The sequence below is a fragment of the Antechinus flavipes genome, chromosome 6 (assembly GCF_016432865.1).
Source record: "Antechinus flavipes isolate AdamAnt ecotype Samford, QLD, Australia chromosome 6, AdamAnt_v2, whole genome shotgun sequence".
NCBI classification, from domain to species: domain Eukaryota; kingdom Metazoa; phylum Chordata; class Mammalia; order Dasyuromorphia; family Dasyuridae; genus Antechinus; species Antechinus flavipes.
This window is the reverse complement of record NC_067403.1, coordinates 105,107,131-105,121,342: the sequence shown is the minus strand read 5'-3', so window position 1 is coordinate 105,121,342 and position 14,212 is coordinate 105,107,131. Positions and strand designations below refer to the sequence as shown.

At 30.6% G+C, this 14,212-nt stretch overlaps 1 protein-coding gene across 2 annotated transcripts in view; it reads right to left on the bottom strand.

The window, feature by feature from the left end:
• The window catches only part of GALNTL6 (polypeptide N-acetylgalactosaminyltransferase like 6), a 1,500,784-nt gene that overhangs the window by 771,649 nt on the left and 714,923 nt on the right, over positions 1-14,212 (bottom strand). For both annotated transcript variants that reach the window (XM_051964041.1, XM_051964042.1), the window contains exon 4: positions 9,946-10,112. In XM_051964041.1, the coding sequence (XP_051820001.1) occupies positions 9,946-10,112 (167 nt within the window). The remainder of the gene's footprint in view (positions 1-9,945; positions 10,113-14,212) is intronic.

Sequence of the window (14,212 nt, the reverse complement as noted above, 5' to 3'; positions counted from 1 at the left end):
TCAGATTCCATTTAATTTTTGTTTTTGTATGATATGCCACTGTTGACTCATTTTGAGTCCCACTAAATGTCTTAGATGTTTTTGACATTAATTCCACAAATACCATTTTAGGATTCTTGCTCTGATTACTACAAGTTAATAATTTTGAGCAAATTATTTTATTTCTTAGTTTTTTTTTTTTTAATTGTACATTGTGGGCATAAAAATTATCTCACCTACATTAAAAGAGACAGAGGCAAGACTTTGAACCAGTGGCACTTTATTAAAGGGTCCACAGTCATCTCCAACAAAGTAGACCTCAAATCTTCCTCACAATCTGAGATGTCCTTTTCTTTCAGGGGCCTATTTTTATAGGACTGGATGTCCAGTCATTCTGGAACAGTTATACCAAAAGCATTGAAATTCCATTGAATGGCATGTAATAATAAGCTAAAATAAATGGTATATCAGCAGGGTCACAAGTTGGGTGAAGCAAGAAATATCTCCACACAGGATGGATAGTTTTCTCCTTAATTTGGTCAGGAGGAAATGGTACAAGTATGTCATAGTCAGTGACCTAAGTGGTCATAATATGGTCATCTGCTCCTATTGGGCAAGTTATTGGTCTGGAGGCACAAAAACATTTTGGGGGCCTTTCCATGTAGTTTTGATCTCTGCTATGCTGAGCATGGTCAGTATGACAAGGCTTAAAAACAAAAGGGAAGTCCTTTACATAACTTCCTATAGGTAAGTAGTAAACTTAAAATCTGCGAGTTACCACTCATATATATATATATATATAACTATATATAGGCCTTATATATGGGCCTTTGACATGATTCTATCAAATTGATAAAAACTGATTAGATTATGGTAGGTGTCTTAAGAATTTCTCTCAGTATGATGAAACATTGGAATCAGATTATTTCCAAGACTCCCTTGGGACACATCAGTTCCTATCCCTATTAATTCCTGTGCCTATTTACTAGACAAAATATAATTTTTAAATCTCTATGGTCCCATAACTTTGTTGGCTTGTACTGATAGAAATTTAGTTGCTCATTAAGGAGGCATCCTAGCAAATATTCCATTTTATTTTCTACATTATTTTAATTGTTATTTTCTATTTTAACTAAAAAAAAAGTAATTTGACCCATCGACAAAGACCTGTAATCTTAATGATTTGGAAGTTTTCTTCATGGTATAGACATGGTATAGGATCACAGATCTTAAGATGATTGATTTGGAACTTTTAAGAGATTTAATTGATCATTAAGTCTTACATCCCCACCCATTTTATAGATAAAGACACTGAGAAACGAAAGAGTTAAAGGATTTGTCCAGAGTAACGCGGCTAGTAAGCTTTTGAGGGATAATGTAATTTCAGCTCTTCCTAACTCCAAATCTAGACTGGAACCCACCAATCTCTTTATATACCTACTACCTCTTGCCTTCATCCAAGTCACCCACAAGTTTGTTACAAGAGACCTATGTAAGAAGTAAGAGGTTTTTCTTGGCTTCTTCCAAATTGTGAGTATACCAATAGATTCCTCTGGTTATTCTACTTGACATTCTATGACATTGCCAGGGGATTCACCTAACTTCTCTTCCTATCTTGATTAAATTTAATATATTTTATTTTCTTGATCCTGAAGGTCTTCATGGGTTACTTGCTGTAGCCTGCTCCCTCTCCAAATGCATCTCTATCTTATCTATCTTAACCTTCAAGATTTCCTAAAGGCAATCTTGTTCTTTTCCTGTTCAATTAATTGCCCATTAAGCACACATTTAAAACACTTAAAAAAGAAAGACTTTTAGCACCCTGGCAATATCAGAATTACTTGAACCATTTCGGGATAGACCTTTGGAAGGAGGAAAAAGATAGTGTCTGCTTTCCTTTGAGCCAGCCAGTTCTATATTCTGTGTATAAATGTGTGCACATACATTAATAACCACTTCCTTGCTTCCACAGTTGATTTCATTTAAATGAAGTGTGAGCATCTGATGGTTATCTGGCTACAGTCTACTATTGGAACTTATACTCATCCAGATATAGAGAGAGCCAGAGATTTGTCAGAGTCAAATATGTCCTAATTTTGAAGGTTGAATCTCAGTTTAATTCACACATTTCAACTATTTCCATGTGCATACAGTGAGGGTAGTCTGTAATTTGGAGATAAGCCTGGGATTAGTCCTACTTAAAAATCATGAAGCCTTGCTATAGGCCTCTAGCTACCATGTTAAAAATATTTCTGAAAGCTTAGTTAAACATCAGCTACATGCCATCCACCAATTTTTGTGAGTATCAGATAGGGTAAAGAGTGCAGATATATTTAAAATCCTACCCAAAGGCAACTCCATTTTCTTCTGTTAATGAGTGGGACATACTTTAATACTGAAGTGTCATTCTATTTTTCAAAGGCTTTAAAAAAATCTCTCTCTAAAAAAGAATACACAAGATGGAAAATACTGGAATTAAGCCATTTAGTTAAGAAAGTCTACCTGTATAAATTTATATTTTAAAACCAGGTAAATTGGAGAATTCTTTTTCACTTATGAATATGAGATATGAGTTTGTGGAAGAAAAAAAATTGTGGGGTAGGAAAGAGAGAGGAGAAAGTATTGAGAAGGAGACAGAGAGAAAGTTGGAGTAAGAGATGAGAACAAGACAGAGAGATGGAGAGAGAAATGGAAAGATATATGAAGAGACTTAAATCAAAGAGAGAGATGGAAAAAGACAGAGGGACAAGGTGAAAGACAAAGAGATATAAGGATAAAGACAGAGACAGAGAGAATGAAAGAGAGATAAAGAGAGAAAGAGAGAAAGAGAAAAACAGAGAGATGGAGAAAAAGACAGACAGGGAAGTAGAGAAATTGTATTGTCTTAGCTAAATTTTCTTTTGAACTTTTTGAAAAAATGAAGACATGAGAAGCTTGTATAAGATCAATTTATTTGTCTTTTCTTACATATTTTTCATTTGGTTTACTTTGCAACAGTTCTTTAAACTCTTAGTAAATTACTGATACCTTGAAAATTGTTAAGTCATTTGAATCAGAGAATCAGAGAACTAGTGCTAAAAATGGACTTTGAGGTAACATAATACAACTTTCTCATTTTACAGATGTAGAACTGTAACTCAGATCGGTGAAGAAAATTAGCTGAAGTTACCTAGATAATAATAGAGAAAATTGCTATTTGAACTGTCATGATTAAAAATGATACACTCTTTTTACTGATGACAATTATTAAAATGCCATGAAATAAACACTTTTTAATTTAAATCATAACCTCATTTATATATTCCATTTATAAATAGAACATTTGGAATTTTAGACTATATAATCTTGAATCATACAAATTAGTTTAGATTAGATGTTAAGAGTTGACACTGAAAATGAAGAGTGGAAAACAGAATTTAAGAATAATGACTTTATCCCTAGTAAATATCTTACAGATCACCCTATCAATATGTGACTAACATTAGGATAGTTTGTCTTCACTATATTCTATAATTACATGCTTATTCTTTCAAACTTTTTTTTCCTTTGAAAGTATAGGTTTAGCAAAACTATTGATTACAAAAACAAAATATCTGGGAAATAATTAACATTATTAGAGACAGAGAAACTATGTAACATGTTTTTCCAGAAATGCTAGTCAAAATAATGACAAGAAAATTTTGTTTTGCTTAAATTCCACAAGTTTCTTTACTAAGACAGGTGGCAATTCTTCATGTCATGAGTTGCCTTAAATGGAAATTCATCTTTTGGTGATTTTTTTTCATCTTTTGATGATGTACTTCTTTTCCTATAGCTAAACAAATCCCCAGATCACAGGCAAAAATAAAATTGCTGAACTTATCCCTAAAGCCTTTCCAATTTGATAAGTCAGACTAGAATGCTCTAAATCTTTAGATCCCATAATTACTTACATTCCATAATCAGGAACTGGAATAGGACTAACATTATTGCCAGATATTTAGAGGAAAATATTCTGGAAGATTTTTTAGTATAGAAACTGCATATGCAGATTCATTGGTTTCAGAAGCATCTGAAGGCATTTGTTTTCAAATTATGGCAAGAGACATAACTCAGAAACAAATTTCATTAAAAAAAAACCTATCTGTACTGGTAAAAGTTAAAATTAATCAAATAATATTTAACTTTCCTACTCTAATCAAAGTCACTACCATTTTACAAGTCACTTAAATTAACAATCTCTATGTCACCCTTTACCGAGTAGTAAAATTATTAGTAGTAAAACTCTTATTTATGCCATGTAACCCTCATGTCAAATCTTCCTACTTCTACCTCCACAACATCTCTCATACGTGTTGTCTTTATTCACAAATCCAGATACTTATTTTTTACTTGGAGTATTTTAATTGTCTTTTCATTGTCTCTGTCTCAAATGTCTTTTCAATATATCTTGCATATGAATACTAAAGTTATTTTCCGAATGGACACATTGGACTGGGTCCCCCTTTTTTTCTATTCCATAGTCTTCAGTAGATTCCTATTAAAGCCAGGATCAAATATAAAATCATTTGTTTGTCATTCAAAACCTTTCACAACCTAGCTCCTTACTGTCTTTCCAATATCTTTACTGCTTATTCCTTCCACATATTGTATGATACAGGCATATTGTCCTACTTACCATTCCTATAATATAACACCTCATTTCTCCTCTTGCTACTTTTGTAGTTGATGCACTGAAGTTTAGGTATGTTCTCCCCTCTCATTTCAATCTCTTAAAATCCCTAGCTTTCCTGATGTTTGGTCCCGCCCAAGCTAACCTTTCTTTTTAAAGGTATAATTGATTTATTCTGTAGGTATTTGGTATACATTTATTTATTTTATTTCTTTCAGTTGAATATAAAGTCAATTAACACGAGGACAATTTTTTGAAATTTGGCATTAACATTAAACATTATTTCTTAACAATGTTAATTCTGAATAAATTCTTAATAAGCACTTAAAATATGAATTCATTGATTTATTTTTCTGTTGTGATTTTAATTATGCTACACAAGCTAGGAAAATAAACATTTAAGATGGTTAAAATATTTAACAAAATATTTTGTCCAAAGAACTAATTTCAGATTTTGATGATTGCTTTGAAAGTTGCACAGATGGTGAATAAAGTTAGGATAGTTCATGGTAAGAAATCCAAGACTTTATAAATCTGTAGACAGATATATAAAGCATTACTTTTGGTAGATGGTTTCCTAGTGACACTTTCAGTTTTAGGTAATTAAAAATCCCCTCATCAGTGTGACCTCCAATTGAATACGTTTTATTTATGTCCTCGCCAGAATTTCTGGGATATCAGAAGGCAAAGAAAAATACTGCTTTTTAGGAATTGAATTTGATGTTCTGCAGGTTTAGGATATAAATATATTTTCAGCATCACTTCTCCTCTCCCTAGAGAACCTTTCTGTGTAAAAGGTTGAAAGTGGGATCAATCATATTCTTAAAAAAATAATATTCTAATTTTGCTTCCATGGCTTGAGTCATATGCTTTTATATAAAGAGTCTTGATGTATATATTAATAAAAAGTTACTTGGTTGACAATCTTTCTACACTAATTTGAAACAAATTGCTTAAATATTTCACAGAAAAGAAAGGGTCCCCACATTAATGCACCAAGAATTTTTTTCTAAAATCATATTTGCTCAGCTGGCTCAATAATATGCTAGTAAAACCTTCCTCTTTTTAATGGTTAGTGAATATTATCCAGTGTTCCAATGGATTTATAATCATATTAATATGGGTAAAGACACAGATCACAATCCTTGAGTAATTCTCTTTGAGGGACTCCCACCAATTTTCCACAAAAGGTCCACTAGGTAGGGACTTTTTTTCATAATCTTCCGACATTGCAAGGACATCATTAAAGCACATGTGTTTTCCTCTGTTTTTGGTACTAGTTCATTATTTTCTGTTTCTCTAACATGTTTCTTATTTTCTTTGCATTATTTTTTGATACATGATATTTTGCAGCCTGCTCACAACTACCATATGCTCTTTGTTAACATTCTACTTTAATCATTTTGTATAATACATTAGTTGTACTACAAGTACACTAAGTATATTTAATAATGTTACAAAATTAGGATATGCATGAGTCAATCTTGTCTTAATTCAGATTATGGCATTCAATTCATGAAATATAAATAAAAATTATGTTCTAAAAGTTTACCTCTCATAGGTAATAATGAAAACAAAATTAACTTTTCCAAGGCAAAGTAACTTTCTAAAAACCTGTTAATCTTCACTATTGTTTAAATGCAGGGTAAATGTTTTAATCATTGTTTTAAATTACACATGAATTCCTATTTCAGACTTTTGAAATTCTTTAATTTTTTTTAAATATGGTATCACCCAATGAATACAATAACCATTTATTATTCCTGAGTAGGGAAATGTTGAGGTGAATATAGTCATCTTTAGATAATAGCAGAATCAAAAAACCAATATTCCCAACTATAACATCCATAACATTTATTAGATATATTTTGTAAGGAATAAAAAATTGTTGACTTGTTAAAAGATTTTTGACATTCACATATCATTATGAAATCTCCCTTGTTGAGAATTTTAAAAGGGTTTTTAAATGCACTTTTGAAAAAATTCATTTTTGAAAAAAAAATGCAGTTTAAAGGATAATGTTGGTTCAATAATCACACTATCTAAAATTCAATAAATAAATCAACAAATATTTATATTGCATTTCTTGTATATAGCACACTGTTAGGTCATCAAGTAATAAAATAATTTATATGAAATATCATAATTAAAAATTATTAGAGAGGGAGGTAATGTTTCATCTAGGGGATGACATTTGAGTTGACTTTTAAAGAGTAGATAAAAATCCAGTTGTGGCAGGGGTAGAACAAGGAAGGAGAAGGAGAACACTCTATAATTTCACAGAAGGTGAATTAATTCAACCAATATTTATTCACTTCTTACAATAGACAAAACACCATACTAAACAATGAGGATATAAAACACAAAATAAATAAAAGCAAATTAAGATGAAAAACAAACAAACAAACAAACAAACAACAACAACAACAACAACAACAACAAACACTGATCCCTATCCTGAAGGAGTTTTACTAAAGATAATAGAATCATCTAGCTGGAGTTGAAAAGAATCTTGGAAACCAGGGAGTCCAGTCCCATCAGATGGGTTAAATGGGTTCATTACAGATGATGAAAGTAAGGCACATTAAAATTAAGTGAATTGCCCAGGTGCCACGTAATAAGTTTGTTAGGATAGTCATGAACTCAGGTCTTCTAACTCCAAGTACATCTACCATGTCAGCTATGGGGACAAGGGTGAATAGGATACAAAAAATAAGCATCAAGAGGAGGTAGCTATACAGATAGTCTTACATAGCCCATTTTATTTTACACAGGAAAAAAATAATGGAAAATTTCTGGCCCAATGTTAATAATTGCTTACATGGCAGAAAATTGAACTTGATCCTCTGTCTCCAAAATCAGTAACATTTACCATATTTGTGATAAAATAATAAAACCAATGCTTTGATTTTGTATGTATTATGTTCTAGATAAAAAAATTACAGTTAAATATAAAATTGCCTTAGGAACAAAGTTATTAAAGATAAGAAAAATGTTAATAGGAAAGGAACATTTGTGTTGACTATTCAAAAATTTCTGTTCATGTATATCACAAAGTTAATGACATTCACAGTCTTCTGAAACTTGTCCCCTTCCCAGTCACTGTTAAACTATATTACATACAGAAGGGTAGTCCATCAAAGTCCACATTATACAGAAGATGACAGTAATATATTGGCCAAGATAAATAAAGTTGCTGTCATTGCCCTCTTCCCCCTATAAGTATTATCAGATAAAAAGCTGGCTGGGAAATATGTAATCACAAAGTCTTCTACTAGATTACATTTCTGTCACCCAAGGGTTTTCTACTGTACTACCTCCAGACAAAAGTCTTTTTCTGATGAATTCTTTACTAAAGCAAAGTTAATTATCTAGATAATTATCCAAGACTTCATAGTCTTTTTATCTATATATATCAGTCAACCAAAAGGACTACTAGCTAGTGGATGATTTGTCCCTCTAACTCTTTGTCCCTCTTTTTTTTTTTTTTTAAAGGAAGGAATTAGATATATTATACACATTAAGTATCTATTTATAGCCTGAAATGGTTATGAATACTTTGTAATAATGAAGGTCACTTAGCAAGATTCAGAAGGAAATTACTGTGCAATTAAAAATTATGTGTGTGAAGTCTCTGCCAAATTCACTTTTAATTTTTAGGTCTCCTCCTTAGGCTTCCTAGAGTCCTCACCTGTTTGTCTTTTTATATCCAATATTTTGAAGTAGAACATAATTGCAACCTTAGAGTCAATATTTTTTTATGATTGGTTAACTATTTCATTGGGAGTTAAGTCTAAAGATGTGTTTTTGTTTTATGCAGGATTTTTTTTTTTTTGAGGAGAAACAGTTCTTATTTTATTTCAGACTGATCATTAGAATTATTGAAAATCCAACTACTGAAAAAGTCTCACCGTACTTGTATTTCTTTTTTTTCTTTCTCCTGAGGCAATTGGGGTTAAGTGATTTGCCCAGGGTCACACAGCTAGAAAGTGTTATGTGTCTGAGAGCAAATTTGAACTCAAGTTCCCCTAACTTTAGGGCTGATGCTCTTATCCATTTGCCATTTAGCTGCCCCGTTCTTATATTTCTTAAGAAAGACTTTTCAAAGACTCAAGAGAAAATTTAGTTTTTACTTGAGACAATGTTTCCCAAAATTTCAATTAACCCCATATGATCTCAGGCTGTATTGCCTTTCAGGAAAAAATATTATATATACAAATATGTGTATTTATTTATTTATTTATTTATTCCCATGTCATTGTTCTATGCAGCTGAACTGTATAGTTAAACAGAATGACATCATACAATAAAATGTCAGGGTGTATATCTCACAAGTCATATCTCTCCAAAGGTCAGTTATTAAGTTCCTTTTCAAAGAGTAAAGCACAGAGAAACAATTCCTTCAATATTAATAACTGCAATTGTTAGACTGAAAACCACTTCAGAAATTTTGTTCAAGGAAGAGTTTCTACAAAACTATATCATTTTCTCTCTTTTATTATAATAAAAGAGAGAAAATGATATATTTTCTGAAATCTGAAAAGTTTTACCTGAGTGTACAAATCTAAAATTGAGATCCTATATGGAAATACAATAACACACTGCTGTACAACTTTTTAAATTAAAAAATATTGCTTTAGAGGCTTATTAAAGGTAAGGGTTATAAGAACAACTTTTATCTTCTAGGCAATACCTTCAAATATGCCTAATATCTTCTTGTTTCTTTCTCAATATCGATATAAGTTCAGGACTAAAATGATTCAACTAACTTTAAGACCAATAGTGGATAGGATACTATTTAATAATTCACAATTATAAATTCAAAAAACAGATTGGCATAAGGCTTTATCAGGACAAGTCAATAGTGAATACACTACCAAAAATAAATGAAAACTATCAATTAAGAATTCTCTTAGTGTGAAATAAGTGAAACAACCTACATTTTTGCAATTGACAATGCTATTCAATAAATATCAGTATCCCCCAGAGAGCTCTAATAAAATTCTTTCTATCTCCAATCTAAGTAGTGAATCAAAGCAGTTTCATGCATATATAACTATTTTAATACAAGTTCACTTTAATTCCACAGATGACAATCAATTCAACCATAGAATGGCTAAAAACAATACTATGAATACTGCCACATGGCCCTTGGTCATCATTTCATCACAGAACAAAATAGCCAAAGCATTATTTTTTTTCCTGGAAACAACCTGAATAAAACCATCTTGTAATCCTTGCATCAACATTTCCATCCATACCCAATTGTGGGAATTATAACAGATTTAATTTAAAAGTTTCTTATTTGATCTTACCTCTATCACTGAAGTCATCCACTAAAATGATTTCAGCAATCAGACTGTCTGGAGTCCGGTTAATTATACTGTGTATAGTGCGCAGAAGAGAAGTCCAACCTTCATTATGAAAAGGAATAATGATGCTAGTATTTGGCAGCTTTTCCAGGTACATCTTGTGTTTACAGCTACAGATGATAAAAAAAAAAAAAGATTATTTTTTTAAAGCAAAAGAAGTTTACACAATCAGTATAATTAAACATTTTGTTTCAATTGTGGTATTTTCATACAACTTTAATGACTGTTTGTATATATATTATCCAGAAAATAAATTTAGAATGCCATTCATTTTTAAAATTCAACAATTATTGCTTTTATCATTAGCTAAAATTGCTAATGAAAATTATTATATCTTATATGGTTATAAATATAATTTATAATATATACCATATATAAATAAAACATATGATTTGTAATATAAACCATAATCAATAATATAGATTTTGATATTATATAATTACATAAAATTACATTAGTTATTTATATAAACAAATTTTGCTTTTAAATGATACTATTCTAACTCTCATTAGTATGTATTCTCCTTTTCTATTTGTACTAAAATAGAAGTCCTAAACAGTTCACTAATAGTGAAATACATAATTGAAGATTCTGATTGAGTTATACATTTATTGCTATTGCTCTTTAAAATGCTTTCACCTAAACTAAAACTCATCTTAAACAACAACAGCAACATATTGGTGGATCAGTGGAATAAATCAGACACACATGACACAATAATCAAGGCCTATAACAATTTAGTATTTGATAAACCCCCAAACTCCAAATTCTGGGATAAAAACTTTTTATCTGACAAAAATTGCTGGGAAAACTGGAAAATGACATGTCAGAAACTCAGCATATAGATCTACATATCATACCCCATATCAAAATAATGTCAAAATGGATACATGATTTGGGCATAGAGGATGATATTATAAACAAATAAAGAGAACAAGGGATGATTTATCTATCAGATCTTTGAAGAAGGGAGAAATTTTTGACCAAAGAACTAGAGAACATTATAAAAGGCAAAATGGACAACTTTTATTACATTAAATTAAAAAGTTTTTGCACAAACAAAACCCACAGAAAGAAGATTAAAAAGGAAGTACAAAACTGGGGAAAATGCTAACAGCCAGTTTTTCTGATAAAGGTCTCATTTCTAAAATATATAAAGAACTGTGTCAATTTTATAAGAATATGAGTCATTCTCCAATTGATAAATGGTCAAAGGATATGAAGAGACAATTTTCAGATCATGAAATCAAAGCCATCTATAGTAATATGAAAATGTTCTAAAGCATTATTGATTAGAGAAATGGAAATTAAAACAAGTGTGAGATACCATTTCAATCTCTGTGCTTGGCTAAGATGACAGGAAAATATAATGATAAATGTTGGAGGGATTGTGGGAAAACTGGAACACATACATTGTTGGTGGCGGTGTAAAATAATCCTAGAGAACAATCTGGAATTATTATTTTGTATTATATTATATATAATATATATTATTCCATATTATATAATCTATAGCCAAAAGGCTATGGAACGTGTGTGCTCTTTGACTCAGCAGTGCCATGATCTGTGTCCCAAGGATGTCATAAAAGAGGGGAAAGGATCCCCTTTTGCAAACAAAAATGTTTGCAGTAGCTCTTTTTATGATAGCAAAGAATTGGAAAATAAGTTGATGTCCATCAATTGGGGAATGGCTGAACAAGTTGTGGTATATGAAGGCAATGGAATAGTATTATTCCCATAAAAATGATGAACAAACTGATTATAGAAAGGCCTAGAAAGATTTACACAAATTGATCCTGAGTGGAAAAAAAGCAGGCCAGGAATATATTGTACATAATAATAGCAAGAATATGCAATGATCCCTATGAAAGGCGTGGTTCTTCTCAGTGGTTCACTGATCCAAAGCAATTCCCATAGTCTTCAGACAGAAAATGCCATCTGAATCCAGAAAAAAGAATTAAGAAGACTCAATACAAACCAAGACTTTTTTTCTTTTTTTTAATCTCTCCCATTTTTCTCCAATCTTTTTCTTTTGCTCTGATTTTTCTCTTCCAACCTGATCAATAAAGCAATGTATATTAAAAATAAATAAACTTGCTACAATTTAAAAAAAAAAAACATTCTTCTAGTGATATAATTTGATTCCAAATCATGGAATACCGTGATCTTTGAGGAATCAAAATAATGGATCACTTGTAAGTTTAGAGAAACCAAATGAAATCAATCCACATTCAATATCAATAGCAATCCACATGCCTTAAGTGATATAAGAACATATTGTATCAAAGATGCCTAATCAGAAAGGAAGGTGGAGAGATCATCTAATAAGAATGAGTCATAAGAGATAAATATCCTGGTAGCTATCAGATATAAGGAAAGTTTTTAGAATTTTAGTTTATATGGGAACTATGTGAGGATATGAACAGAAGACATTCAGGATAAGAAATCATAGATATAGTATGTTCTGCATCACAGAAAAAAAAGACCACATTAATGAGAATATAAATACATTGAAAATTGCCATTTAAGGGACCTCATGAAAGCCCTCTTCTTGTATTTCTAATGAAATATGAGATCTGGCTAGTCTTACTAAACTGGAATTGTTTTGAGTATAGATTTTTTAAAAAATTATATGTATATATCTGTTAAACATGGGCTAGTATGTTTAGAGGAGACCATCAGTGGAAAATTAGTCACCAAGAAATTATTGTTACTATTATTTGACTAAAGCTACTCATAATGATCACAAACTAACACAAAGAGGGATTGTGCTTTGTATTGATAGAGGCAATATTCAAATCATTTAAATAACATATTTTTGAAATATTGAAGTTTTTTGATGATAAATACATGGAAGATGTTTCAAAAGTCTTAGCATAAGTTTAAGCTATTAAAATTTGAACATATATAAACACATTATTTATAATAAAATATTATATAATTGATTTAACAGAATTTAATTATATGAATGTGTTTATATGCATAAATATATAAAGGTATTTGTATATGCATACACACAAAGTGTGCATGCATATTTCTGATCACTGAAGAACTTGGAAAACATAAATGTATTATGTCATATTTAGATTTTACATATAAATTTTGGTTATAGACTATTTAAATAATCATGGTATGAGAGAGACAGTGTAGAACACATGTATGATAGAATCCTAGCCCAAGGAATAGACCTATTAAAGTAGCATGACTGAAAATCTGTAGGATCTGTGTATGTTATAAAAACCTGGTGATATTTAATTATCCGGCTTATTTGGGATTTTCATAATTAATTGAAATTTCACATTACTTATGGCACTATGATTCATATGGGGACCCTAAATATATTGTTGCACATTCCTTTGAAGAACCTCTCAATATTCAGAAATATTATGCATTTATTTTGTGACTCAGCCTAAATATTTCTTATATATGCCTTGCAAAGTTTTAGTTGATCTGTTATCATAGCATGGAGATGATTTTAGGTAGTCAAAGACAATACTAGTTCTGGGGGTGGGGAAATTATTTAACATTTTAGAAAAGTCTGGTTACTTTTATTTTTTTAATAAGTAATTTGAAGGGTTAGCTACTGACCTGATAGGTCATTCAGACTTTTTTATAGTAAGCAATTTCCAAGTAGCATATAGAGTATCAAATGAAGAAATAAAATCAAGAGGACTATAATATTAGATTACAAGCTATTGGTAAGTGTAAGAAACACAAGATTCTGCTTATTCATATGTAGCAATTACACAATTTTCAAATTGCTTTTATAAAATCTCCACAGTATCATATTGTTCATCACAATGGTGAAAAAATAGTTGTAATATGAACATTATGAAAATCTTCTTTGGTAGTTTATATTTACTGGGGATCCAGGAAACATTTTTTAAAATTATACACCTATAATAGCAATTTTAAGACTCAGTTATTTAATTATAGTTTCCTCTGGCTCTTCAGTTTACTTGTTAGAAAAAGAATTATGTATAGTAAAGTGCTAGAAATTCTAAAAGTTCTGGTAAAAGAATACGTCTAAGAATCAGTCTAACTATGTATGGAAGTATTCTTTACTAACAGGTTGAACAATGGGCTTGAATTCTTTATCAAGGGCACTCCGTGAAACACAAACATTTCAGAATATTCTTGAGTCTTGATTGTCCCCTTTCGTTCCACAGTGTGACTGAATAGTATATAAAGGTAAAGAAGGAAATAAGAA